The 27078-nt window shown below is 37.3% G+C and overlaps 1 protein-coding gene and 1 long non-coding RNA gene across 5 annotated transcripts; both read right to left on the bottom strand.

The window, feature by feature from the left end:
- Positions 1 to 523: 523 nt before the first annotated feature.
- On the bottom strand, positions 524 to 22354 carry LOC131319930 (uncharacterized). 3 transcript variants are annotated; one of them, XM_058350385.1, is made up of 4 exons: positions 21844 to 22348; positions 19421 to 19623; positions 18357 to 18634; positions 524 to 982 (listed from the first exon to the last, which is right to left on the bottom strand). In XM_058350385.1, exons 1-4 carry the CDS (start codon positions 21937 to 21939, stop codon positions 867 to 869), a joined length of 693 nt encoding a protein of 230 aa, XP_058206368.1. In that variant the 5' UTR covers positions 21940 to 22348; the 3' UTR covers positions 524 to 866. The 3 variants fall into 3 exon arrangements, with proteins under 3 accessions (XP_058206368.1, XP_058206367.1, XP_058206369.1); XM_058350384.1 differs by lacking the exons at positions 18357 to 18634; positions 19421 to 19623; positions 21844 to 22348 and adding exons at positions 2231 to 2433; positions 4997 to 5258 and having other exon boundaries at positions 524 to 1281; XM_058350386.1 differs by lacking the exon at positions 524 to 982 and having other exon boundaries at positions 18014 to 18634; positions 21844 to 22354.
- LOC131319931 (uncharacterized) lies at positions 12320 to 15820 on the bottom strand. Of its 2 annotated transcripts, none has more exons than XR_009198081.1 (3): positions 15657 to 15820; positions 13871 to 14473; positions 12320 to 12856 (listed from the first exon to the last, which is right to left on the bottom strand). It is a non-coding gene; the product is annotated as an uncharacterized LOC131319931 (long non-coding RNA). The 2 variants fall into 2 exon arrangements; XR_009198082.1 differs by having other exon boundaries at positions 12336 to 12856; positions 13871 to 14073; positions 15657 to 15813.
- Positions 22355 to 27078: the final 4724 nt, after the last annotated feature.

Below are 27078 nucleotides of genomic sequence, written 5' to 3'. Positions count from 1 at the left end.
AAAAATACCGAAGACGAAAAAAAGTTTGAAGCAATTCTCTTTTTGTTTTTGGTGTCGTCTTATTTATATTTTTTTCCCAACTTTGGTTCATTTTTTATAATTTCCTAATTCCTCTCTGACGCAAATCATTGCCCCAAATAATTTTGGCAAAAAACTAATGAAGAAACTACGAAAAATAAATAATGTAGAAATTTTATATCCAACCCAAAAAAGGAGATGTGTGTTTGAGAGAGAGAGAGAGATTGTAATCAAGTAATCAACTACACAATTCCAACTGAACTTGGTTTGGTTTTGGCAACTAACCCATATTCAAACTTGGCCATTCCACTACTCCAGTGCACAGCATACAATTACAAAGATCTCACCTCTACTGATGATCTGCATATTTTGCAAAACATGTTTCCTTTAGGGGAAGTGCTATAAGACTACAATATACACCCCTTATTTGGATGTGTATCATATGCATCCTTAATGAAACACACCAAAATGTTATAAATCTATTGCTAAAAAGTTACGAATCATATTGATGAAAAGTTACGAATTTTTAGTATAAAAATTACGATACGAAATACTAAAATGTTATGAATGACCAATCCTACAAATAAATTTTTTATGAGGTGGCACAATAGATACATATGGTACACACTATAAAAGGGTGTGTTTTGAAGATTTTCCCTTCCTTTACACATACGCTTTCCATCTTCAAAACCTTTTCAGGCCGGGGGATAGGCTAGGCCCTGACAAACAAAGCAAAAGCAACTGCGAGGAGGAACTTCCCCCAACCCCAACCCTAAACACACACCCTTTACATAAACAAGTTTTCTGTGAAGCCCTAGCACCACCATTTCCCCAAAGAAAAACGGTCATCAAGTAAATTGCCGCCTCATGTATGTGTCTTCGTGCACAAAAATTGGAGCTTCTGTGTTCTGAGGAGGGTATTGTGGTGGAGGCCCTGCAGGGTATTGCGGTGGGGGGTATTGTGGTGGAGGCCCTGGAGGGTATTGCGGTGGGGGGAATTGTGGGTGTCCCATTGCAATACCACCTTGATTAGGAGCAGCAGCAGTCCCACCCCATGAATTATTGCTGATTTTTGCTGAATCCAAAGCTAGATAACAAACAATTCCAAGTACCACAGTTGCAAGGGACAGGACAGCAGCTCCAGCAAAAACTCCGGGCCTCACAGTGAAGCAATAAGAGGTGTTGTCAAAGTACTCATTCACATGGTGTCCGTTGAGTACAGCACCGGATAGAAACAGACGGAATGCATTGATAAATGTGATCCTGCACTCAATGAAAAATATAATTAGCACTTCATGAATCTAAAATTTTAGCATAAGTGGAATAAGAAGGTCAAAAAATAATGAAGAGAAACAAAATCGATGATCCAAAAGAAGTTTACAACCAACAAAGCTACGTGCCCCAATAATGCTTTGCGGTGGTCAAACCTCTGTTACCACAATTCTCCAACATCCTAGTAAATAACGTATTGGAATGCATGTTCTGAAATATTGTACACCAACGTTCTGAGGCAGGGAATTTAGCAATCTAAAGTGAACACGATATTTTTCCTACTTATTTCCTTACCATTTTCCTTAAGAGAACGAAATCAAATTTACCCAACCAAAAAATAGAGCACTAACAGACTAACGTAAAAAACAAAAACTTTCAGAATGCTTCTAGAAATGAAAGTAGTACATCAAGAATTCCAACAATAGCGTTCTATATGTATTGGATATTTGGATCTTTATTGCTTAAAATAAGCACATTCTTATACCGCAATCTACATAAGTCTATCCCGTCCTACCACAATTTACGGCATGATCCACGGAACGATCCACACAGGGTGAAACTTAACCAAGTCATCTTGCAAACGAAAGGAGAATGAATCTCACTTGCACTTCCAACCAATTACACAATTAAAGTGTCATGAAAAGAAGGCAATCCGCAATCCCGACTGTCCAAAGTGTTTCCAAGCTTTTTTGACCCACAAGAAATATTTAAAAACACACTACAATCAACTTACAATTTTACCCACCAAGATTCTCAAAGTAAAAACAGCGAATTCCAGAAACAGAAAGTTCAATAATAAGCAACAAAAGAAGTCGAAAACCAGTAAAATATCTAGTAACTACAAACTTGCCAAAAAAGTAGTTAGAGTGTGCTTGCTGTAGAAAATATTCCTACTAAGTATAAATTTGTTTTCAACTTTCAAGTCCAAGCTCAGAATTACCATGAGATGACAAAGCAGATCACTCCCAATCTACTATTAGAGTTGGATTGATAAGAACCTCGTCTGCAACAAAAACAGCCAGTTGCGGTACTGACGATAATTTGAGCAATCATAAGAGCCACTGCTGCACTTAATGCAAGACCCAAAGCTGGACTGCTGGGGTATATACAAGTAGAATAAGGGGTAATATGAATCTGAGAAGCCTGCAAAAGCAGGGGGAAAAGAGGTCGAATAGCAGATGAAACAACTAATCACTGATTTGACAATATAAAGAGTAGAGACCAAAGGCTAGTGAGAATACAAATCAAATTACTCCACATAATATAATGAAGTGATTAACATTATAGCACCACGTCATGAACTGTTGAAATCCCTACCATTTTAGATTCAGCCCAACTGAAATACGCACAATCTTCAGAACCAATTAAGTACTTCATCAAACTGTCAGTCAAGGGAGTATAAAAACTTAAACTACAGATACTAGAAAGTAGAAACATTGTTAAATGTGATCGTCTCATTCAACTAGCGTTTTACCACTCAAATAAATGTTGCCACATTCTTTGCGCATGGAAACAGACTCAACTCAACTTTGTGCTTCTGGTACCAAGTAATGATCAATGCTCCTACAAGTCACAAGAAGTACGACATTAACAAACTAAACTGCATCAATAAGCCCCAATGGAAGGTGACCATTGAAAATCCAAATTCAACTACATCACAAGCACTAGGTGAAGGTGATTTTTTTTTTTTGATCCGCAGGTGAAGGTGATTGATCACCACGATCACAGCAGCAAGGACAAGGTTTTAGCAATTTTACCTGCTTGAGTATATCTTTTCCTGGGTTGATGTTTGTTTGTCTTTTTCTTTTCTTTCAGTGGTTAGCTTTCGGTCTTCTCTCTTTTGTTCTAGTTTTTTGGTAACCAGGAATCTATACCACTCAAACTTAATCTTTAGATTGTGTGACTGCATCTTAAATGTTGGCATTTAAGCTCCCCAATTTACACTTGATAAGTCCACAATCATGCTACTTGTATATTGTTACACTTCATTTGCCTTTCAGGTGTTGGAGGCAGAATATGACAAAGTCGGAGCTAAAATGGAAGAATTAGAAGATGTGGATCAAAGCTAGGAGTAACGGAGCAAGGCGTGAGGCAAGATGCAAGGCGAAGGGCCACAAAGGACTCACATCCAACCAGTTGCATCTCAAATCCGACTGGACAAGCCAAAAGCATCAGTTTCGGCACTTTATTTCCAGCCATGTGTCCAGTCCATCCAACCAGACGAGCCGCCTTCCTAACTGGACAAGATCAGCCGACTTCAGCATTTTTCTTTGACCTTTTTATGTTTTGAACAGCCAACTTCGGGAGGGACTCTATATAAAGCTTTTTGGGGCTAACCTACGGCAACACACTTGCTTGGGAACTCGCTTGGGAATTACTTAAAGGTGAAGCAAGAAGAAAGAAGGGGAAAAGAGAAGAAAAGGAAGAGATTCAAGGGAGCATGCCTTGTAATCAAAAGAACTTGAAGTTTCTTCCATCCATGGCTGGCTAAACTCCATTTCTAGGGTTAGATGAAGGTTTCCTTTCAAGTAGCATGAGTTTTGTATGCGTCTTAAGGCTATTCCTTTCAAATCATGGATGTATGACTTTAAGGATAATTTCATTTTTGGAATGAATGGTTTGAATGCTTTCTATTCTATCAATTTCTAGTGTTTGTATTCTAGACTTCAAACACTTGCATATACGGTTTGTATTGATTCGCGGAGTTGGTTGAGATAGGTTATACTTTATAAGACAAGGTGTGCTATTAGACGAACCGTACTTAGATATGGCTTGTGCTAGAAAGACGACTTGTACTACGCGGAGATAATCTATGCCAATCAGTTATTCGTTAATATCTTGAATTGATTTGAATGGATCCTTAACCAAGAAATATCAAGTTACGAGAGGGAAACTGAATTCAATACCCTAGAACTTTTCTCACTTGTTTTTGCATAATTTTAAGTACTTTTATAGATTTTCGTGTTTGAGCATATGGGCGGTTCTTGGTTCATGGGAAAGTTTTAGTCGCACACAAACCTTTCCAAGGATCGTTGTATCGTGGGAGTAGAATGTCACACAACTCGGTGCTAGCAGGGACATATCTTCTCCTAGAAGAGCGTTTCACGCGTGACTCGATCCACACAAATTCTCTCATACTCTTATTTATGGTGGTGTTATTTTATTGCGGTGCTGTTGTCTCCGTTTGTTATATAGTTTACAAAAATTCTAACGATTATTTCCAACACTTTGCCATAGTAAGCAAGGTACAAGTCAACAGCCAATACAGGAGCAAAGAGGGAAAGGGTGGTCAAATAATAAATACTAACATATGCAGAAAAAAAACCACGTAGATCCAACAGAAAACTGATGAGACCATTTTCGCTGCTCAGATCCCTCTTAACTACTGTAATTTCTTTGAATCCAGACCTGTACGCTCACCAATTACCCTTGCTGCGCAGAAATTAGGGGCAATAATTTTCCACAGTAAAATAACCTTGAGAAAAATATGTAGTCACAAAAAATATTTCCTAAAACCTTGCCAGGGAAAAATAGACAATATAGTACAGCGATTCAACATGTGATACCACTTTTCTCTAAGCAAAAACGAAGCATCTGCTTGAAAACATTCAGAAGTAAGAAAAGAAAGAAAGATATCAACTCGATAATAGCCATTTCCACTTCAATCTCTTCCCTGATGAGTATGAGTAAATGGGTAATTAATTACCTTTATCCTCTTGGCCTCGGCAGCAAAACCCAAGGCAGCAGATAGAAGCCCTAGAAACCCCACTACTGAGCAAATAATCACTTTTGCCTTCCTTTCCATTCTTCTTCTTCTTCACTTCTCCTCTCTCTCTCTCTCTCTCTCTCTCTCTCTCTCTCTCTCTCTCACACACACACACACACACACAGAGAGTGGCGAGGAGATGGAAGACAGGCAAAGGGAAATAACGTGACTCCTCAACGCAACGTATATCCGTTTAATGAAGAATCTATTTTCCACTGTACTCCCTTCGTTTCATATTAAGAGTTCATCATAAAAAGTTGTATCGTTTTTTAAATAAAAAAATCAACTATTTTTATATATGATTTTTTAAATTTTTTCACACCAAATTAAAATATTATTCGAGATCTTTTATACAATGTGAAAAATTTTGAAAAATTATGCACGGAAGTAATTAATTTTTTCATTTGAAAAAAGATAAGAGAGATAAAATGGAATTGTCATTATTATGAAACGGAGGGAGTATTTATTTCTCTGAACAACTATAGTTCCAATTTATAACGGTCCTGTTAATAGGTGCTAAAGTGCTATATTACACCTAGGAAATGATACACCCACCGAAGGAATCCCCGCCACACCACCCACCGCACGTCGCCGGGCCTACTCTGGCTATCGGACAGCTAATCCAAACTGTCCAAAAATTCTAAAAAAAAAAAATCGAGTGGGCCTACGCGAGAATCAACGGCATCCGACGTGTGTAGGTGCTCGATCCAGACTTTTATTTTTAACGGCTCAGATCATCTGATTTTTGAAAGTTTGGATCGAGCACCTACACACGTCGGATGCTGTTGATTCTCGCGTAGGCCCACTTGGTTTTTTTTAATAGAATTTTTGGACGGTTTGGATTGGCCGTCCGGTGGCCGGAGTGGGCCCGGTGATGTGCAGTGGGGGTTCCTTCAGTGGGTGTATCATTTCCCCATTACACCCCTTAACTTCGTAATCAGAGTAGTACTTTAGTCCTTACGTTGATCCATTGGCTTTGCTGGCACGTTCTTTCTTTGTGTGTACCAATGCAATCCGAAATGAGCATATAGCAAACACATGTGAAAATACAATACTACCCCTAGATTCTTTTTAAACTAAATTTTGCTCGGCAAATAGTGGTAGTTTTTACGGTTCTACCTATGTAACTGACAGCTGTAAGTGTTACCTACTTCTTTATTTTCTTTTTGCTTTTTTTTTTTTTTTCCTTTAAGGGGTTAGAAGTTAAGGTGAAAAGATTATATTTGATTTTTCTCTAACTCAGAAGGATATACTATTTGACAAATTCTGAAACAACCATTTTAGAAAAAGTCAAAAAATTCATTTGTCAGTTACAAAGGTCGAGAAAAAAAATATTTGTCAGTTGCATGGGTAGAGTAAAAAGTCAAAAATAATTTTTTTATTGTCCGGCTATCCAACGCCGCTATGCACTGATTAATCATGCAACACTCTTGACTTTTTTCAGATACAAGACAACCATCAAAGGATATGTACTTTTCAGTTTCCAACTATGTGTAAAAAAGATTTTTTTAATTTCTTTTGTCTTTATTCAAATAATATGAGTTTCGATCATAACTTTTTACTTTTTCAATTTCTCTCATCGAGATGAATTTCAGTCAAAAATTTTTGATGCAAAACTAACCAATGTGAAAAAAAATTAAATAAAGACACAAAAGAAGAAGTCATTTTTACTTTTCATACATAGACAATTAACAATTGAAACATGCAAAAATTTAGAGTGCAAAACTCTAGAAATGATTTTTACACTCCCTTTGTTTAGATTTTCTTTTTTCATTTTTTAGCAAAAAAAAATTACATGCACTTTCAACAATAAAATAAATAAATAAAGTTTGAATATAAAAAATAGGGATGTGAAAATCACTCCCCTAAAATTCAATCACAATAATATAAAATTCACATTGAAAAATTAAAATTAAAATTATAAATAATTTTATATTCAATATAGATCTCATTTAGTAAATTTATACAAGTAGAGTTGAATATATAATTTGTGTAAAAAATAAATATGTATAATAGTGGAAGTTATAAACATTTTTAGAACACAAAATAAAAAAATGAGATACAGAAAAGTGAGGAAGAGAGAGAAACGGAAGAGAGAGAGAGAGAGAGAAAAAAAAGTACTTGTAAAAGTAATGAGGTGGGAGCGAGTACATGAGGTGGGCACTGGTAACAACAAGAAGGGTAAAAATGTCATTTCAGTGCACATGATAAAAGTAATGATGCACACTCTGACATTGAGTTCACTTTCGGTAAATTGCTATTCCCCCTCCCCTGACACCCCACCCCACCCCAACCCCCTCCCCCCCCCCCCAACCCCACAGCACTTTTTCCACGCTTTTTTCGGATTACCCCCGGCTCCCCTAAAATGGCAACGTTTTAGTTTAAAAAAAAAAATCAAAACCATCCGTTTGCAATTTTATGGAGCAGAAACATAATTATGAAAGCTTTACAAACAAAATTTGATTATGTCTCTTTAGAATAATATGATCAGAATAAAAATATCTACAAACCCGTTCAAACGGATTAAAAATTCAAGTACTTAATTTTTTAACCATATTTTTTAATATATAAACGGTTTTAATAATATATAAACGGTTTTAAAAAATTAAGTGCTCAAATTTTCACTCCGTTTAAGTCGGTGCAAAGATCTTGGCCTTGTTCGTTTAGCATATTTACTTTGTTTTAACTTTGTTTTTCAATCATTACTCTATATCTTTCTTCAATCATTACCATATTTCTCCAATTATTAATTTTATTTCTCTCTCTATCTCTTTCCAATCATTACTCTATTTCTCTCTCCACCCACTACCAAAACTAAAATACCCAAATGTGCTAAACGAACAAGGCCCTTGTTATTTTGATTATATTGACAAGATCTTTGCACCGATTCAAATGGAGTGGAAATTTGAGCACTTAATTTTTTGAGACCATTTATATATTAAAAAATATAGTTAAAAAATTCAGTGCTTCAATTTTTAATCCGTTTAAACGGGTGTGAAGATCTTATTATTTTGATCATCTTATTCTAAAGAGACATAATCAAATTTTGTATCTAGGGCTCTCATAATCACGTTTCTGCTCCATAGGATTGCAAATCGATGGTTTTGAAATTTTTTTTTAACTAAAACGTTACCGTTTTAGGATTGCCGTTTTAGAGCAAAGATTTTTTTTTTATTATTTTATTTTGAATAGTTAAAAAAATAAGTGTATTCTAAAATTTATTACTACCATTTAAGATGAAATGTTTAGAAAAATAATATCTTTGCACCGATTCAAACGGATTGAAAATTGAAATACTTTTTTTAACTATATTTTTTAATATATATAGGAAAAAAAGGAAAAAAATAGTCAGATTAACTTTTAACTATATTTTTTAATATATAAACGGTTTAAAAAAATAAGTGTTTTAGTTTTCAATCCGTTTGAATCAGTGCAAAGATGTTATTTTTCTAATCATTTCATCCTAAATGGTTCTAATAAATTTTTGGCTCTAAAACCTTTCAATGGACACCCTAAAAGCTCTAAATTAAAGAAGGAGTCTTAGGGTGCTCGTTAAACTGATTAATGTTGTACTTATATATATTTGTTTTTTTATATAGATTTTTGAAAGCATAGAAATATGTTAGCTTGGGCACAGAGCGTTGGTCTTAAATATGGTATTGTGATGGTTAATTGAAAATAGAATTTTAGTTAACCAAAAAAAAAAAGGAGGAAAAATGGGAAAGGAAGCAAATAAAGAAAAAATTGAAAATTAGAAAAAAAGAAGAAGAAGAAAAAGAAGGAGCTGGGGGAAGAGGGTAAAACGGGAAGGAGGGGGTGGGGTCGGGAGGGGGGCTGTGTCAGAAGGGGGGAATAGCAGCTCTCTTACTTTCGCAGCAATGCTACAGTCACCGACCCCGACCTTGGGGTCGGTGACCGGCCACCGACCGCGTGTGGGGTCCACTCCGGACCCCGCATGAATGATCCGAGCCGCTCAATAATTTTAAAAAAAAAACCGAGTGGGTTTCGCGAGAAATAAGCTCAATTCGATGTGTGTACGTGCTCGTTCCAAACTTTCATTTTTGAACGGCTCGGATCATCTGATTTTGGAACAGCTCGGATCGAGCACATCGGATTGAGCTTATTTCACACGCAGCCCACTCGGTTTTTTTTTTTTAAATTATTGAGCAGCTCGGATCATTCGTGCAGGGCCCGAAGTGGACCCCACACAGGGTCGGTGGCCGGTCACCGACCCTCCCGGTCGGTGATGGTAGTGTTTTCGTTACTTTCGTCAGAAAGTCTACGGCCACCGAAGGCAAAATGCGGTGGCCGGCCATCACACGCCGTGACGGTTCACTCCGGGTCCCGCACGGATGATCCAAGCCGTTCAATAATTTTTTTTAAAAACGCCTAGTGGGTTGTGCATGAAATCAACTCAATCAGACATGTGTAGGTGCTCGGATCAAGCTTTTCATCTTTGAAAAATCGGAAAACCAATCTTTCCATTTTTTTCGATTTTCCAAAGATGAGAAGCTTGATCCAAGCATCTACACAAATCGGATCGAGCTTATTTTCCGCGTGACCCACTCGGTTTTTTTTAAAAATTATTGAATGGATCGGATGGTCCGTGCGGGATCCGGAGTGGGGCCCAAATGGCATGCGGTGGCCGGCCACCGCATTTTGCCTGCAATGGCTGTAGTCTTTCTCTTCAATATACTAGTACTATATGTTTAAATTTAGCTACGTCCAATCAAGTTAAATTATTTGAGCTCAGCTCGTTCAAAATTGAATTCAGCAACTTGTATTAAACGAGTTTTTATCGAGCTGAACTTAAGATTGTTCACAAGTTCGTTCAAAATTGAACTCACCAACTCGTATAAAAACGAGATACTTACCAACTCGTATAAAAACGAGATTTTATCGAGCTGAACCTAGGCTTGCTCACAAACGCTTGAAAGATGATTAAATTTCTAATGAATTGATTTGGAAATCGAAACTAATCTTAATTGCTTTTATATTTCGAAATATTTGATTCATAGGTTTTTTTTAACATTAGTGCATTCATAATTCAACCAAATTATTATTATTATTATGGATAATTTGCAAAATTTGGGATAATATTGTACCCGCAACAGTTTAGGTCACTCAAAAATTATAACTCAAATTAATAGTAGCTAACGGGCATTACCTTAATAGTAACTTGTCATTCTCATATTTACACGATGTGGGACTTTTTAAGATGAGCCTTAAGTATTAGGACACCACGAATAGATTATATGAAACTACTAGGACTAATATATCTCGGATCGAATTTGATTATCAAAAATAGGTGCACATATATCTATAACATATAGGAGTACGTAGATATGTTTGAAACATTAGTGCGAGAGATGTTCATCGAGGTATAACTCTTTTTCTGAACGGTGAAAAAAAAATTCATTAATCATAAAGATCAAAAGATGACATTGAGGTATAACCCGAACGTCAACTTGTTGCTCTATTTGGAGTATTACATAGGGACAACTAGGATTTTATTTTAGCGGTGACGAACATATATGCTAAAAAAATGAAAAGACGGACTATACGATGAATATTTTAGATAAAAATAAACGTTGTTTGTCACATGGCACGTATCGCAACAATTGAAGTAGCTTGGCACGTTGCTTTCCTTTCTTCGATTTTCTGTTAGGTTTCTTCCCTTTGTACTGATCTACACCTTAATATAAACAAAATTTGCTTAAAAGACTGAGTTTGAAGTTTTGTTTTCTTAATTTGACCTCAAGTTTGGTAATATTTCACTTTGCTCATTAGATTTGGCTTTGGACTATATTTTTTGTCCTCCTATATCAAAACAAAAACTAAACTAGACGACTAAGAGCCCGTTCCACAAACCTTCTTAAAAAATAAGCAACTTATTTCACATTTTTAAACTCAAAAATAATGTAAATGAAAAATAATTTTTCAATTTTTTTTTGCATCATATAAAAGATCTCGGTGAGATCTTTCAAACAATATCCATAGTGCATATTTTTAGATTTTAATAAATCTATAATTTTTGAGCTTGAAATTATCTTCTTAAAAAATAAAGGCTTTTTCTGCGTTCTGGAACGCACCCTAAAGACCATATAACAAAAACGTAAAGAAAAAATTATAGTGGTGGTGGGCCTATATAATTTGGGGACAAGTTTATTGCTTCTAATAGAATAATAGCATTTGTTTAGAATCGTTGTGGCAGCAACTGCCGCTTCTTGTCGCTCCATCTTTAAATTATCACGTGGTTTGCTCCATCATTTAAACTGCTCACAAACTTGTCCCCCTTGGTTTGCTCTCGCGTCTAACGGGTATTCAAGTCCAAGCAGTATCAGTTCTTCTTCTACAGCTACGACAGAAGCGGTTGCGATAGCGAAGGCTCTGCAATCCTCCAACAAGACGGGCTTTTCCTTCAGGTTGAAGTCCCCGATAGATTGCTCGGTCGTCGTTACTGCTCTGAATAGGTTTTCTATTTTGTTAGACATGCAGTTCTTAGTTTAGTGGATGATTTTGTTGGAAATTTACGGAATTTCGGTTGAATGAAACTGGGATTTTGGAGGGTCTTCCGAGGCAACCAGTCCCGGGTTCGTTGTATCTGGACGCACCACCACAATCAATAGACGTATTGATGTGTGTGGGCCGTAACTCCCGCAGCATTACTCCTCCCCATGATGGCCATGATGGCTATTTTATTCTTGTAACCTCCAAGCAATTGATGGCAGCATAATGGCTGAATTCATTTCAGCAATTGATGGCTGTATTCACCCCTTCTGCCTCCTCCACTCTATATAAAGGAGGCTCACGTTTGGAGGAATGATCAGAAAATTCCAGCCCTTCCAATAATTCCAGAATATTGTTCTTTGAGAGAGAGTGACAGGCGGTAGTTAGTTCGCCAAGGCGGTCGACGGCGGTGTTCCGACGGCTTGCGGTTTAGCCGAGCCAACCCTGGGAGGAAGACGCCGAACAAGAACCTACAACACCGACGGTAGGCGGCGAATCTTTCTTAAGGAGACTGTGGTATCACACAGGACTCGGTTTGATTTTCATTCAATCAGTTTGTATCTCGTCTTTATTTTCTGTCCACTGTTATTGGTTTTGTAACTTGATTTAATCTTGTAATTGTGACTGTTATCAATGAAACTGTTCTCTGGATTTCTGTTATTGCCGAATTTTTTCCAACAGATTTCACATTATGTTGCTGCCTGTCACTAAGGTCCCTAGGCAAGTTGTCAAGGCAGCACATAATTGGGCTAAATCAGTGGTGACATTAGTGATGATCTGCACAGCATACAACTAAAAACATCTCACCTCCATTGATGATCTGCATATTTTGGTAAACATATTTGCTTCACATGTACTCTTTCTATCTTCTAAACCTATTCGGGCCGGGGGATACGTTAGGCCAGACGAACAAAGCGAAAAACAAGTGTGAGGAGGAACTTCCCCCAACCCCTACCCTAAATAATCACCCTTCGCATCAACAAGTTTTATAGGGGAGAGTAATCAAGTAAATTGCCACCTCATACATTCGGAGGAGGAGATTGCGGTGGGGGGCACTGCGGGTGTACCATTGCGCTGCCGCCCTTATTTCTGATTTTTACGGAATCCAAACCGAGATAACAGGTGTTTCCACATACCACAGCAATAAGGGACCAGGAAGCAGCTTCAGCAAAGACTCCGCTCTTCACGAAGTAGCAAGAGTGGTTGCCAAAGTACATTTTCTCGTTCCCGTGGTGTCCATGGGGTGCAGCATCAGATAGTAACTTACAGAATGCTGCGACAAATGCCAACCTGCACTCGACGTAAAATAGATTTAGCACTAGCTAGTCAGAACCTAAAAATTTCTAGTGCAGGAGAAACGGGAAGGCCAAAAAAATAAGGAAAAGAGATGAAATCAATTAACTTACAAGAAGTGTAAAACGGAACTACATGCATAGATAATGCTCTGTCATGGTCAAACCTTGTGAATCTTCTTGGCGAGTGTCGCTAGGGTTTGCAAGCCCTAACAATGATCTTGTTTGTATGTTGAATGAATTACTTGCCCTAGACTCTAATACTATCATGTTCTGAGAGGGAGGTGGACTCGAAACCCCAGTACCTTTCTCCCTTGATTTCACAACTTTTAATTGCTTTCTGGTTTAATTTGATCTGGCAAATGGCAATCCAAACCAACATTTCTTCTCACACTCCAAATTAGATTAGAAATTACTTGAGGATACCGTAACTTTAGCTTTTTCTTCAGGTGGAAGATCCGCAGCACACGGATAGGAGGAAAGTATTCGTTCCTCATACTTATTGTGAAATTAACGGTTAGTCCATCGTACAAAGGTTAAGTCCGTCATTTGTCACAGTGAAAATAAATTTTTATAAAAAGCTAACATAGGGTCAAACTTAACCAAGTCTCCTAGCAATAAGAGGAGAATGTGAATCCTACTTGCCACTTTCAACTAATTCCACAATTACAGTGTCATGAAAAGAAGGCAATACAGATTGTCCAAAATGTTTCCAAAACCAAGCTTTTTTGCCCCACAAAATTTTTTTTTTGGCCCCACACTACATATTTGAGAACACACTATTATCAACTTACTTTGTTTACAGATCAAGATTCCTGAAAATTGAAAATAAAAGCAGCGAACTTTAGAAAAGCACAATTCTATTGTAAGCAGCAAAACAAAGTCGAACACCTACGAAAATATCAGGTATCTACAAACTTGACTAAAAAGTATTAGAGTGAGCTTGCTGTAAAAAATGCCCCTACTAATTAGAAATTTGTTTTCAAACTTTCAAGTCCAATCTAAGAATTACTATGAGCTGAAAAAGCTGATCATTGCCCATATCCTATCAGGGTATGATGTATAAGAACCAAGTGTGTAACAAAAGCAGCCGGCAGCGATACTGAAGATAATTTGAGCAACCGCAAGAGACACTGCTGCAGCTAATCCAAGACCCCAAGCTGAACTGCTAGGGTATGTACAAGTAGAAGAAGAGGCAAAATGAATCTGAGAAGCCTGCAAAAGAAGGGGGCAAAAAGGGTGAATAGCAGATGAAACGACTAATCGCTGGCTTGACGATAAAGAAACAGCCTAAGTAGCCTAATAACAGTGCAAATCATATTACTCCAGACTATGAAGGAGCGATTGACATTTTCGCAGGTTAGTAATCAATGACCATGTCAAGAACTGTTGAAGTCTCGGTCATTCTAGATGTGAAGCGACTGAAATATGGACAATCCTCAAAACTAATGATGTATCAGGCAGTCCATATAAAAACTTACAACAATAGACAATTGCAACTTCATTAAACTTGATCGTCTCATTCAACCAGCGTTTTACCACTCAAACCGATGCTGCACGTGGAGAGTCGGAGACAGACTCAACTGAACTTTGTGCTTCTACTAGCTAATACTCCCTACAAGTCACAAGAAGTACGACATTAACAAATTAAACTCCATTTTGAATTTCCGAAGCACCAAGAAGATAAGAAAAAAACACATTCAATTGCATTCAATAAGCCCCAATGGAAGGTGAGCATTATGAATCAAAACTCATCTGTATAGTAACAAACACTACGTGAAGGTTATAAATCACCACGAGGGAAGCAACAAGGACAAAGGTTTTGCAATTTTACCCGCATGAGTGTTTTTCGGGCTTTTCTCCCCATGTTTTGGGTTGATCTTAGTTTGTCTTTTGTCTGTTTTTTTCTTTTTCTTTTGCTGATTAGCTTTCTCGGATACCCATGAAAACACAGAAGATATCCTACCAACGGTGGGGCGCCAGTGTAGTAGCTAACGAGTTAAGTATCCCGCCTTTCAATTTCATGATCTACAGCCAAACTTGTTCCAATTCCAAGATCTCGGATCAAATTTGTATATCAATGCCTATTCTCATGGATCATACATGGACGGTAGTTGGAGTAGGATTCCCTCACCTTGGGCCAAAGATCTTACCAATTCCGAAAGAACCCGAGTTCCTCTCTCCATCAATCTTTGTGATTTGCTTATTTGCCCAACGAATTTTGTACAGATCAGGGAAGTCATTTTCACAATTTTCCTAAATCCAGACCAGTATGCTCACCCATTACCGTTGCTTCTAGCAAAAATTCCGAGGCAACAATTTACTAGAGAATTCTGTTCGATATTATGATCATCTCTTCGCGTCAAGTATGTTTTACTAATTATCCTTAGAAAAATTGCTTCCTTAGGCTCTAGTTGGAACCTGAGGGAAGAAATGGAAAAGAAAAGGAAAACTCACCCTCAACAAAAGTTGATTCATACTCCGTAATATTCAAAGAGAAAAAACTTTTTCACAGGAGCTTTCTATGAATAGTTCTTTACGGGGTGAATCTCGAGCGTTCAAATTTGGACGGTCTAAATTTAAATGAAATTTTTCTGAAGAAGAGTTAAATCTGGACCGGCCAAAGCCGAAACAGATGGCTGAGATCGCGCGATTTCATTAACCGCGTGTTTACCACGGCTCCCTTAATTAGTCTATTTCAATATTCAATATTCTATGTGTCTCTATGGATACGTACAAGTTGTACGCTCTATTGGACATGCATGCACAGTATGAGCAATGAGCAATTAATCAATCACCTTTATCCTCGTTGCGTCCGCAGCAAGACCCAAAGCAACAGATAAAAGCCCAAAAAACCCCACTACTGGAGCAAATCATTTTTGCCGCCTTCTCCATTATTCTTCTTCTTCTTCTTCTTCTTTTCTCTCTCTCTCTCTCTCTCTCTCTCTCCCCTCTTCACAGAGTGGCGAAGAGATGGAAGACGGTTAATCGGTTAAGGTAACTTATAAAGACAGGGAGGAAGGGCCCCCAAGGGGGAGGCAGGGGGGCTGCTGTCTCGGCTTTCCGGGCCCGCTCCGGTCTCGCTCTGATGATCTGAAATGTTTACTTTGTAGAGCTCGTCGAGTAGAATAACTATGCAAAAAATCAGCTTAATTAGATATCATTAAATGCCTGATCGGAAACTTTTTATCTTAAAAAGAATGAATCCGAAACACTGAATCAAATCCATTGTAACCCATGGACTGAGAGTTATGTGGGCTCCGATCAGGCACTTAATGATATCCAATTAAGGTGATTTTTTGCATAGTTATTCTACTCGACGAGCTATACAAAATGAACGTTTCAGATCATCAAAGCGAGACCGGAGCGGGCCCGGAAAGCCGGGACAGCAGCACGCTGCTGCCCCAACCCCCCGCTCCTCAGGGGATGTGCGATTGTTGGACTATTTTAGGGAAAATTTGAAACAATAATTCTAACACCACACCCACTCACACACCCATTCACACACCCACACTCACAATAATGGTGGGGCCCACACATACTGAATGTGTAGTGTGTGCGGGCTCCACCCTTGTTGTGAGTGTGGGTGTGTGATTGGGTGTGTGAATGGGTGTGGTAGTAGAAGGACTCAATTTGAAAACGTTGGGATTAATGACTCTGACAACCAAGGGAGGTGTGGGTCCCTGAATTAATGATGTGACAAGGGGATTATAAGATTACTCTGATTTTGACACTTTTTTTTTAGGCTTTTTCGGCTAAATAAATTAATTGACTTATTTTTTTTCTTATTTAAAAAGAATTCATATTTGTTAGTTTTTCATTAATTTTTGGAAGATTATTGTATCGTCATGACGAGAGAAATCTAAAAAGTAAAAAATTATGATTGAAATCCAATTTTTTTTAATAAAGACGAAAAATTGACTTATTGGCTTATTTTTGTCTTTATTCAAAAAAAATAGGTTTCGATCGTAATTTTTTATTTTTTAAATTCATCATGTCATGATTATGCAATAATTCCCAAAAAAATTGACGAAAAATTAACAAATACGAAAAAAAATTGAATAAAGACAAAAAAATAAACTAGTTAGCTTATTTAGCCGAACGGGATTAGTGCACCTTTCTTTTTTTTATTTGGAATAAAGGGGTGTTTTTGGTAGTAAAAAATTTGCAGATTTTTATTTGTTATTGAGAAATTGTTAGGTGTTTCTAGTAGTGAATAAGCTGTTGAGAAATGTCAAGTTGTTTCCGGTAGTGGTGAAAACAATATGGTAAAATACTGAAACTTTTTTGATAGAGAAAATGATATGATAAGATGCATTAAATTTTTAGTGTTTTTTGTTCGTGGAAACACCCCCTCACACTTCAGTGTACAAGAAGATGAACACTAATAAAATAAAGAGTAATTTGATAATTTTACAAGATAAAAACAAAAATAGAGTACCGGCTAAATGTGAAGTGCCAGAATCACTTTCCAATGGCAAATGTGGTATCGGAGAAAATCATGCCAACAGACCCATACATGTAACTCTATAGGAACCCTTTTAAACACCCTTTGCGAAATTCTCTTTTCTTTGTACTTCCTCCGTTCCTAAATGACTGTTCATCATGTTTTTATGTGCATAATTTTTTAAATTTTTTGACACCAAATTAAAGGGAATAGTTTGAAAATTGCAAGTAAAAACATGATGAACAGCCGAACGAAAGGTGTAACTTCTTGTTTGGTTCTGCAACCAAATACGGGCACTACTAGCAATGAAGCGGACGTATACATGGGTTTTGCTCCTGAGAATGACGAGATTCGCATGGGGCTAGCCAAGCCATTCTTGTCATGACCTCAAATTGGGTGACCAAACACCGACTCATCTGGCTCGATTTCAAAGTGTAAAATTCAGTGATACGTTATGATGCCTTGAAACAAAGAAGTTCGGAATCCAGTCGGGAATTCAGAAGCCAGCAACAGACGAATCCCAAGTTGAGCTGCCTTGCTTGGACTTGCTTCCTACTTGCATAGAATCGAACACAAATGTAGAATCAAAGCCACGGTGTGGCTATTGTGCGCGTGTGGTTGTGTGTGTGTGTTAGTGTGAGAGAGGCGCGGGGGGGGATGGTTTTCAACTACACACAACTCCCAACTTAACGTAATTATTCAATCTGGTTTTGGCAACTACCGCATATTATTACTTGGGCATCCCAGTTGCAAGGCATACGAAGTACAATTACAACATCTCACCTCCATTGATGATCTGCTATTTTGCCTAACATGTTTGCTTCCATACACTCTTTTCAATCTTCCAAACCAATTCGGACTGGGAGATGTAGTTTGTTAGAGCTGACAAACAAAGCAAAAGGACGTATGAGGACGTCCCCCAACCCTGAACAAACACCCTTCACATTAACAAGTTAGTAGCACCATTCACCAAAGACAAACGGTAATCAAGTAAATTGCTGCCTCTTGTATGTATCTTCTTCATCCACTAACACTGGAGCTCCTGCGTTAGGAGGAGGGAATTGTGGGTGTCCCATTGCAATACCGCCTTGATTAGGAGCAGCAGCAGTCCCACCCCATGAATTATTGCTGATTTCTGCTGAATCCAGCGCGAGATAATAGACGATTCCAAGTACCACAGTTGCAAGGGACAAGATAGCAGCTCCAGCGAAGAATCCCGGCTTCACAAAGTAGCAAGATTTGGATACAAAGGGAAAGCTCTCGTACCCGTGGTACTTGTCTAGTGAAGCACCAGATAGTAACATAAGGAATGCAAAGACAAATGTTATCCTGCACTCAACATAAAGTAATAGAATTAGCACTTGTCGATTCCAAAAAATTTTAGTGGCGGTGAAATAGGAAGATCTAAAAAAATGAAAAGAAACAAATAATTCAAAAAAGAAGTTTAAATCATAGCTACATGCACGACTAATGCTTTGCGATGGTCAGACCTCTGCTACCAAAATTCTCCAACATCAAAGCGAATTACATATTGGAACGCATTCCCCGAAGTATATTACACCAATGTTCCAAAACGGGGAATTTAGCGATCTAAAGCGAACCTGATGTTTTTCCCAACCCTTTTACTTGGGAGCAAATATAGAATGTGCCCAACCAAAAAATAGAGCATTAATGCAAGTAGTAAATCAAGAATTCCAGAAATAGCATCCTATAAGTATTGGATCTTTATCTCTTAAAACACGTTCCCGTACGTGTTTCTTGTACTAGAATGATCAGCGGTCCAAGAAGACTTAACCAAGAAAAGGAGAATGAATCCTACTAGCTACTTTTAACTAATTACACAATGGATGTGTAGAGAAAAGAAGGCAATACAGATTGTCCAAAGTGTTTCCAAACCAACCCTTTTTGCCCAACTTACCCATCAAGATTCTCAAAAACAAAAAACAGGGAACCCTAGAAACAGAGAGTTCGATAATGAGCAACGAAAAAAGTCGAACACCAGCAAAATATCCAGTGACTGCAAACTTGCCTAAAAAGTAGTTAGCACGTAGAAAATATTCCTATTTCCTACTAAGTAGAATTTTGTTTCCAACTTTCAAGTCCAAGCCGAATTACCATGAGATGGCAAAGCAGATAATTGCCAGTCTCCTATTAGAGTCTGATTGATAAGAACCTCGTCTGCAACAAAAACAGCCAGTCGTGATACTGATGATAATTTGAGCAACCATAAGAGCCAGTGCTGCAGTTAATCCAAGAACTGGAGCTGGACCGTTGGTGTGTACACATGGAGTAAGATACAAAGCCGGAATTTGAGACGCCTGCAAAAGAAGTGGGGAAAAAAAGAGGACGAATAGCTGATGAAACAACTAATCACTGGATTGATGATACAGAGAGACCAAAGGCCTCTGCAGCCTGGTGAGAATACAAATCAAATTACTGCAGATACTATAAAGGAGCAATTAACATTGTAGCAACATGATCAATAAGCTTGTCAAGAACTGTCGAAGTCCCTGTCCTTCTCGATTAAAGGTGAATGGAATATGTATAATTTTCAAAACTGATGCAGTACTTCATCGAACCGTCAGTCCCTATCAATACTTAGAACACTACAGAATCCAGATAGTAGGACCTCATGTCAAACATCGTCTCATTCAACTAGCGATTAACCAGTCAAATAACCACTGCTACATACAAATGGACACAGCCTGAAGGGCACTTTGTGCTTCTCTTGACTAATTCTCTTACAAGTCACGAGAAGTACAACATTAACTAATTCAACTGCCTTCGTGGTGGTGATTGATCACCTTTCACTGTGTTCATAATGCAGATGAATTTAACACTACAGAATCCCGATAGAAGGAACTCATGTCAAACATCGTCTCATTCAACTAGCGATTAACCAGTCAAATAACCACTGCTACATACAAATGGACGCAGCCTGAAGGGCACTTTGTGCTTCTCTTGACTAATTCTCTTACAAGTCACGAGAAGTACAACATTAACTAATTCAACTGCCTTCGATACGCCCCAATGGAAGGTGGCCATTACAAAGAAAATTCATCTGCATTACGAACACAGTGAAAGGTGATCAATCACCACCACGAAGGCAGCAGCAAGGACACGGTTTGAGCAATTTTACCTGCTTGAGTGTTTTGTATTATTTTGCCCCATGTTTCGGGTTCATGTTGATGTGTCTCCTGTTTGTCCTTTTGTATTCTTTGTTTGGTTGGATTTCAGTCCTCTCTCTTGTCCTAGGTTGGTAACCCCCATTTGGATAACCTGGAACCTATACTACCAACCACAATCTTTAGTCAATGTGCATAAAAGCTAGCCCGGGCACTCGAGTTATCAAAAAAAAAAAACCCGCAATCTTAGGTCACAACCCAACTCATCTATAACAGTCCTTTCACATACGGTATTGCAGCTAACGCGTTGAGTATCCCACCTTTCGTGATCCGCTGCCGAACTTGTTCCAATTCCAAGAGCTCGGATCGAATTGGTATATCATTACCGATACGCATGTATCGTACATGGACCATAGCTGGAGCCGGTGGCTCACCTAGGTTTTCCTCATTTGGGGCCAAACATCTTACCAATTCCGAAGGAACCGGAGGTCCTCTCTACATCAATTCTTATGATTTGCTTATTATTTGCCTGAAGAAATTTGAACATGTCATGGAAATCATTTTTCACAATTTTCTAAATCCAGACCAGTATGCTCACCAATTACCGTTACCATTGCCCATACTCAGAAATTCGCGGCAATAATTTTCTAAAGACTTCTGTTCAATATTTTGAACATCTATTTAGCATCCGGTATGTTTAAATATTTCCTCAGGAAATTGTTTCCTAAACCAAATTCCCAGGGAAAAATAAACATTAAAGTAAAGCGAATTAAATCACATGCGAGTTGAACTCTTCCTGTAAGAGTCTTTTAAAACTTGGACCGTCAAAATACTTGACGGTAAGATTAAGAGTGAAGGAGGAGCCGACGGTAGGGGTAGACTTTTTATTTTTATACTAATAAAGGTGTTCAGCTTACCAGCACCTCAACGTAGACTAATATTACACACACAAGCATGTACTCCCTCAGTCATATTTTAAGTGTCCATATTTCCATTTTGGAATGTCCCAAAATAAGTGTCCACTTTCTAAAAATAAAAATCCAAACATGTCAAACTTTCATATTACCCTTAAAAAGTATCCTTTTTTTCTAATTGATTTAACAGTTTTTGATATTTATGTTATTTTTGGATTGAAAATATCTTTTAATTTAAAATATTTTCATGATTTTGAAAATTTTATATTATAAAACTAATTGACATTTGTCAAACAAAATTTATATAGCATATTGTTTTAGAACTATATTGAAATATATAAATAATTTAATTACATAAGTACTAGATTCACAAATTTTAAGGTTAATTTTGGAAATATAAAGCAAAAATTTTGAATTAGCTTTATTTGCCGTAGAGTACCCTTAATTGGGACGGAGAATATTACAATCTGTTGATACAAGTAAACGGTTAATAAATTACCTTTACCCTCTTGGCCTCCGCAGCAAAACCCAAAGCAGCAGATAAAAGCCCCAGAAACCCCACTATTGAGCAAATGAATTTTGCCTTCTTCCCCATTCTTTTCTCTCTCTCTCTCTCTCTCTCTCTCTCTCTCTCACACGCGCACACACACAGAGTAGCGACGAGACGACGAGGTGGAACCGTAGAAGATGGCTTATCAAAGACAGGCAAAGAATAACGTGTGTCGTCAATGGATAGAATCCCTCATTCACTTTAGCGACGAGGTGGAAGAAGATGGCTCGTCTATCGTCTCCTGCCCTCCTTTGTTTACCAAATCTAGTCGGTATGGACAAAATCTATCGTGACATTAAATATCAGCCTCCTAAAGTGGTATGAAATGTGGGCATTTTGGTCCACTCAACCATTTTTACGACCAAATCAAAACTCTAGATAGATATATCTTGACCCAATCACTTTGACAAAAGCCTAATGTAAATATTCAGGCCGGAAAACACAATTCAACGACATCCAACAACTCAGATAAGATTATGGTCCGCACCAAAGTCAAAATCCAAAATCGCTGTCCGGATCTAAAATGTGTAAATATTGGTAGTAATTTTTTTAGCAATAAAGATAAAGATGGTTTCCAGTTGGCAAGAGCACTAGATGATAAATGAAAGCACATGGTGGCCCAAAGCTTATCATCTCCAAGGATGCTGCTAGTTAGAGAGAGAGAGAGAGAGAACCAGAAGACCAGATTCTTTATTACCGGTTTTTTTAAATCATAGATTCTTTTACTGTTTGTTTTTTTTGCCGGGTGCCGGTGGGTTTCACAAACGTGTATTCCGTGGCAATTCCAATCGTCCAAATATGCTTTGGACGGTGAGGAAATAAGAAGGTGTTTGAGTGCCTACTTTTTGGCTTTTCATTTTCAACTTTTTGATTTTTTAACTTTTTGTATAAAGTTAGAATATATTTTGAATGTGATAGAGTGTTTGGATAATATGTGCATAATGCATTTTGCAACATGGGTATTATCTGGGAGATATATGATGAAAATGAATTATGAGTTGATTTTTTACCATGTTACCCTTGATTGTTTATTATATGCTATCATGTGTATAAATAATGGTTTAACTAATTTTGTAAAAGTTATATTGTGAAAATTTATTATTCTTGGTTAATTAAAAGTCTCCAACTAAATTTCAGTTTTTTGATAATATGGTTAATTTTTTGAGACTGTTTATGAAAGTCGCCAATTTTGTAAAATATGGTAATTTGTTTTTTTGAAAGTCTACAATTTTTTGATGATAATTTATGACTCTTTATTATATTTTAAAAAATATGATTTAAAAACTTAAGTGTTTGAATTTGTAATCCATTTGAACCGGTGCGAGAATATTATTATTTTGATCATATTATTCTAAAGGGTTATAATTTAACTTTGTCTTTGAGACAGTAATAATCAAGTATCTGCTCCATAGAGTCCCCAATAAGTGTCCAAGAGACAAAAAATAATTATGTCCCTTTACAATAATATAATCATCATAATAATAAAATTTTTGCACCGGTTCAAACAGATTGAAAATTGGAGCACTTAATTTTTTTAACCGTATTTTTTAATATATAAACAGTCTAAAAAGAATAATTGCTCCAATTTTTCATTCGTTTGAACCTGTGCGAAGGCCTTATTATTTTGATCATATTATTCTAAAGGGTCATAATTTAATGTTGTCTTTAGGACTTTAATAATCAAGTATCTGCTTCACAGGGTTCCCAATAAGAGCCCTGGAGACAAAAATTAATTACGATTCTTTAGAATAATATGATCAGAATAATAAGATCTTCGTACCGATTTAAACAAATTAAAAATTGAAGCACTTAATTTTTGAACCATATTTTTTAATATATAAATAATCTAACTAAATTAAACTAAATTGAGGTTTTGGGGGGATTATGGTGAAACAGAGAGGGTATGGTGGTCTTTCTGTATGTCTTTTGAACGAGAATGAGAAACTGAAAATGGGAAAAGCTCCTCTCAACATCTTTTCCACTTCTTTTCTCTATTGTTAAAATCTAAAAACTTCTCATAGAATGAGTTTTTTCAATCTCAGCCAAAAGGGGAAAAGGGGAAACAGAAAATGAGAAAAGTAGCCAGCCAAACAGATTCTAAATCTGGACCGTCAAAAATACGTTTGCACGATTGGAATCACCGACGGGTACCACCACGTGGTACCGCTCGGCACCCAAAAAATTCTCAAAGTGAGGCCCAGTGACATGTAGACTTCAATGTATTTTTGAAGCCCATCACTCTTTGTGACTGTCCAATCTTTAATCTTTTCTTCTCTCTTTGACTGACATTGTATCCGAACTAGTAAGGTATTATTGATTTTCCATTTTTGTTTCCTATGTTTTATCTTGTGGTTTAGATTAGATGCTTAGGTATTTTTCATTGTATTTTTTTCAAATGTCATTTTTCATGAAAATAGAAGTGTAGCAATCACAAATAACACAAAGATTCTACGTGATTTAATTTGAAAGTCTACGCTCCCAAGCAAAGAACGGAAGTAAAAAAAATACATACAAAGAGAAGAACACAAAAAACCATTGTTCAAACAGGACCGAAAAGTTATTCTATAATAGCGTGCAAAAGTCGTTGTTTGTGTTTCAATCGGGTCGAGCGGATTCAATGAACAGGTTCGAAGGGACTTTCTCTGCAAGACCAACAAATATAAGAATAGGATCTGCATTCCCCCAGGACTGTATGGGAATTTACTTAGGCATCATATATATGTATATGGGTAGTTGCATTATCAAAATAGGATTCAACGTATAAAAATAGGATTCCTAGTTTTTCTTGCTAAAAGAAGAGAAAAAGGCTGGCCAGAAAATATTGCTCCATGCCCATTTTTAGGCCTAATATGGAAGGATAAGTAGTATAATTACACAAGGATTAGTAAGCACCACACAATACGGAATGGAGGAATAACAAATGTGCATGCGCGAGGGGAGAAAGTCAAACCGCCCGTATGAGAGTGGATTTTTTTTTTTTAAAAACTATTGATGACAGAATCTCTGGGGGCGGTTTGACTGATAGTCGAGGAAGTTCGATCATATCATCTTAGTAAAGAAATTGAACTAAATTTTTTGTTCTCCGTATTTCTTATGAATAAATTAGTTTTTCTTGGTTGGTTGTACTGGGTCATTCGTAAACAAAGTAAAAGAAAATTTGCTTAAATATGTGAATAATAAGATAGTATAGCAATTGAAACAAAATAAATTAGGTCCAATAAATTTATAGAGTTTTGCATTGCAAAAACTTTTATGTACGAATTGAAATCCTGGAGGCACCCCTGGCTATCTCTTGTGGGCGAGAGACAAAGTTAGGATTGTGGAATGGTTGGATAGAAAACCTAAGGATGCAAAATTGTGGGACAGAATAAATTCATAAAAAGGGCTGATGTTCAGATTGCTCTACACAAAGGAGACACTGTGAGTTTCTTGAGGGGTAATAAATTCAGTTTGCTTTCTTTTCTTTTCTTGTTTGGTAGATGTTAGCCTAATTCCCCACCGCCGAAACTGATAAGCTATTAAAGAATACAGTAAACTCCGAGACGGTTGGCTTGGGACTTGGTAGCTTGTTCAGTTGTTCTCTCTTAAGATTTCAGATTTGATTCATTTGGCCAACAATTGTTGGGCCCGTCTCACGTTCACTCATAAGCTCATGAATCTGTGTGGACGAGTCTGTAATGATTAATCCAAGATAAGCACAAGCTGATCCGGAATTCTCTGTATTCCCCCTCCCCCCCAGCTCATGAATCTGTTGTGGACGAGTCTGTAATGATTAATCCAGGATAAGCGCAAGCTGATCCGGAATTCTCTGTATTCCCCCCCCCCCGCCCCCCGTCTCACGTTCACTCATAAGCTCATGAATCTGTTGTGGACGAGTCTGTAATGATTAATCCAAGATAAGCACAAGCTGATCCGGAATTCTCTGTATTCCCCCCCCCCCCCCAGCTCATGAATTTGTTGTGGACGAGTCTGTAATGATTAATCCAAGATAAGCGCAAGCTGATCCGGAATTCTCTGTATTCCCCCCCCCCCCCCCCCCCCCAAAAAAAAAAAAAAATTTCTTGATAACCGGTTGTCTAGACTAGCTTTGCGCGCATCTCGACTAATTTCAAGACCTTAAAAGGTAACAATCGGATATAATCTCTAGTGACCCTAAGATTTAGAATATTTGGCTTAGAAGTACCTTTTGATTTGATCATGAGGTAGAATTATTGACTACACTATACAATGTCAGAAAGCAATTTTAACTCTCCAAACTGGAGGAGGTTGTTGAGAATGAGACTTTCAAATTCCTCCAAGCAACTGGCTTAAGCAATTGTTATTTCTTACATTATTATAAAAGGGTGCACCTCCAATAATGTCAAATATAATACTCCGGTCTAACTTTGGAAAAGGGTATCCGAGGCGTGATTGGCACCTTGTTGAGGTTGACTAGGATTATGGGCAATGTTACCGACCCAATCGGATCAGGTACATAGATTTGAATATAGATGGCTCAAAATTGTTCGATGCACGTGGTATATGTGGGATTCATACACATCGGACGATTTCGATATGTATTTGAGTATGTACAGCTCTCCGTTTATGTCTGAAGCATTGCTGGAATTAATGTTATATTACCTTAAGGTCATGGGCGCTTACACATTTACACAAGTATTTGAGGGGGGTCGTCAAGCGAACTCCCTGAGTTCAAGAAATACACTAAAGTTTTATATTTTTTCATATATTTTGATTTTTTTCGTAATATTGTTTGCATTGAATCATTAGTGTATCATTGATACGAAGCCAAATCAAATGAAAATTACTTAGATTTGTAAGTAAGTAGATATTGTTGCTCGAAGAAACAAAATAAATCAAGTCCCGATAAGTTTTCAACCCAAATAAATATCTTTATGTTTATAGTGTTTCATCTATAAAATATTTTAATGTATTTTTGTCACCGCTGAACAACAATCCTGAACCGCCCCTACTTATTAAGGTCCTGTTTGATGGCTGGCTTGAGGAGATCGTTTCAACTGTTATGACTATGGGACCTCGTAGCTTCAGTTTTGTTGTCATTTTATTAAGTTTGGCAGCCCCCCTTGGACTGTGAAATTAAAGGTCCAAATTTTCCGTTTCTTCATTCAACAAATGGAGATTTTAACTTACCCACAAGAAAAGACAAATGGAGATTTTACTTTGTTT

This window comes from Rhododendron vialii, chromosome 3a (genome assembly GCF_030253575.1).
Source record: "Rhododendron vialii isolate Sample 1 chromosome 3a, ASM3025357v1".
Classification (NCBI taxonomy): Eukaryota; Viridiplantae; Streptophyta; class Magnoliopsida; order Ericales; family Ericaceae; genus Rhododendron; species Rhododendron vialii.
This window is presented reverse-complemented; position numbering and strand designations above follow the sequence as displayed.

Excerpts from the sequence above, each read along its gene's own strand:
- LOC131319930 (XM_058350384.1), bottom strand. The coding sequence starts at position 5,095 with ATGGAAAGGAAGGCAAAAGTGATTATTTGCTCAGTAGTGGGGTTTCTA. Across the intron at positions 2,434-4,996 it reads CCGAGGCCAAGAGGATAAAG|GCTTCTCAGATTCATATTAC; the intron begins GTAATTAATTAC and ends CTGCTTTTGCAG. Across the intron at positions 1,282-2,230 it reads ATCTGCTTTGTCATCTCATG|GATCACATTTATCAATGCAT; the intron begins GTAATTCTGAGC and ends CATTGAGTGCAG.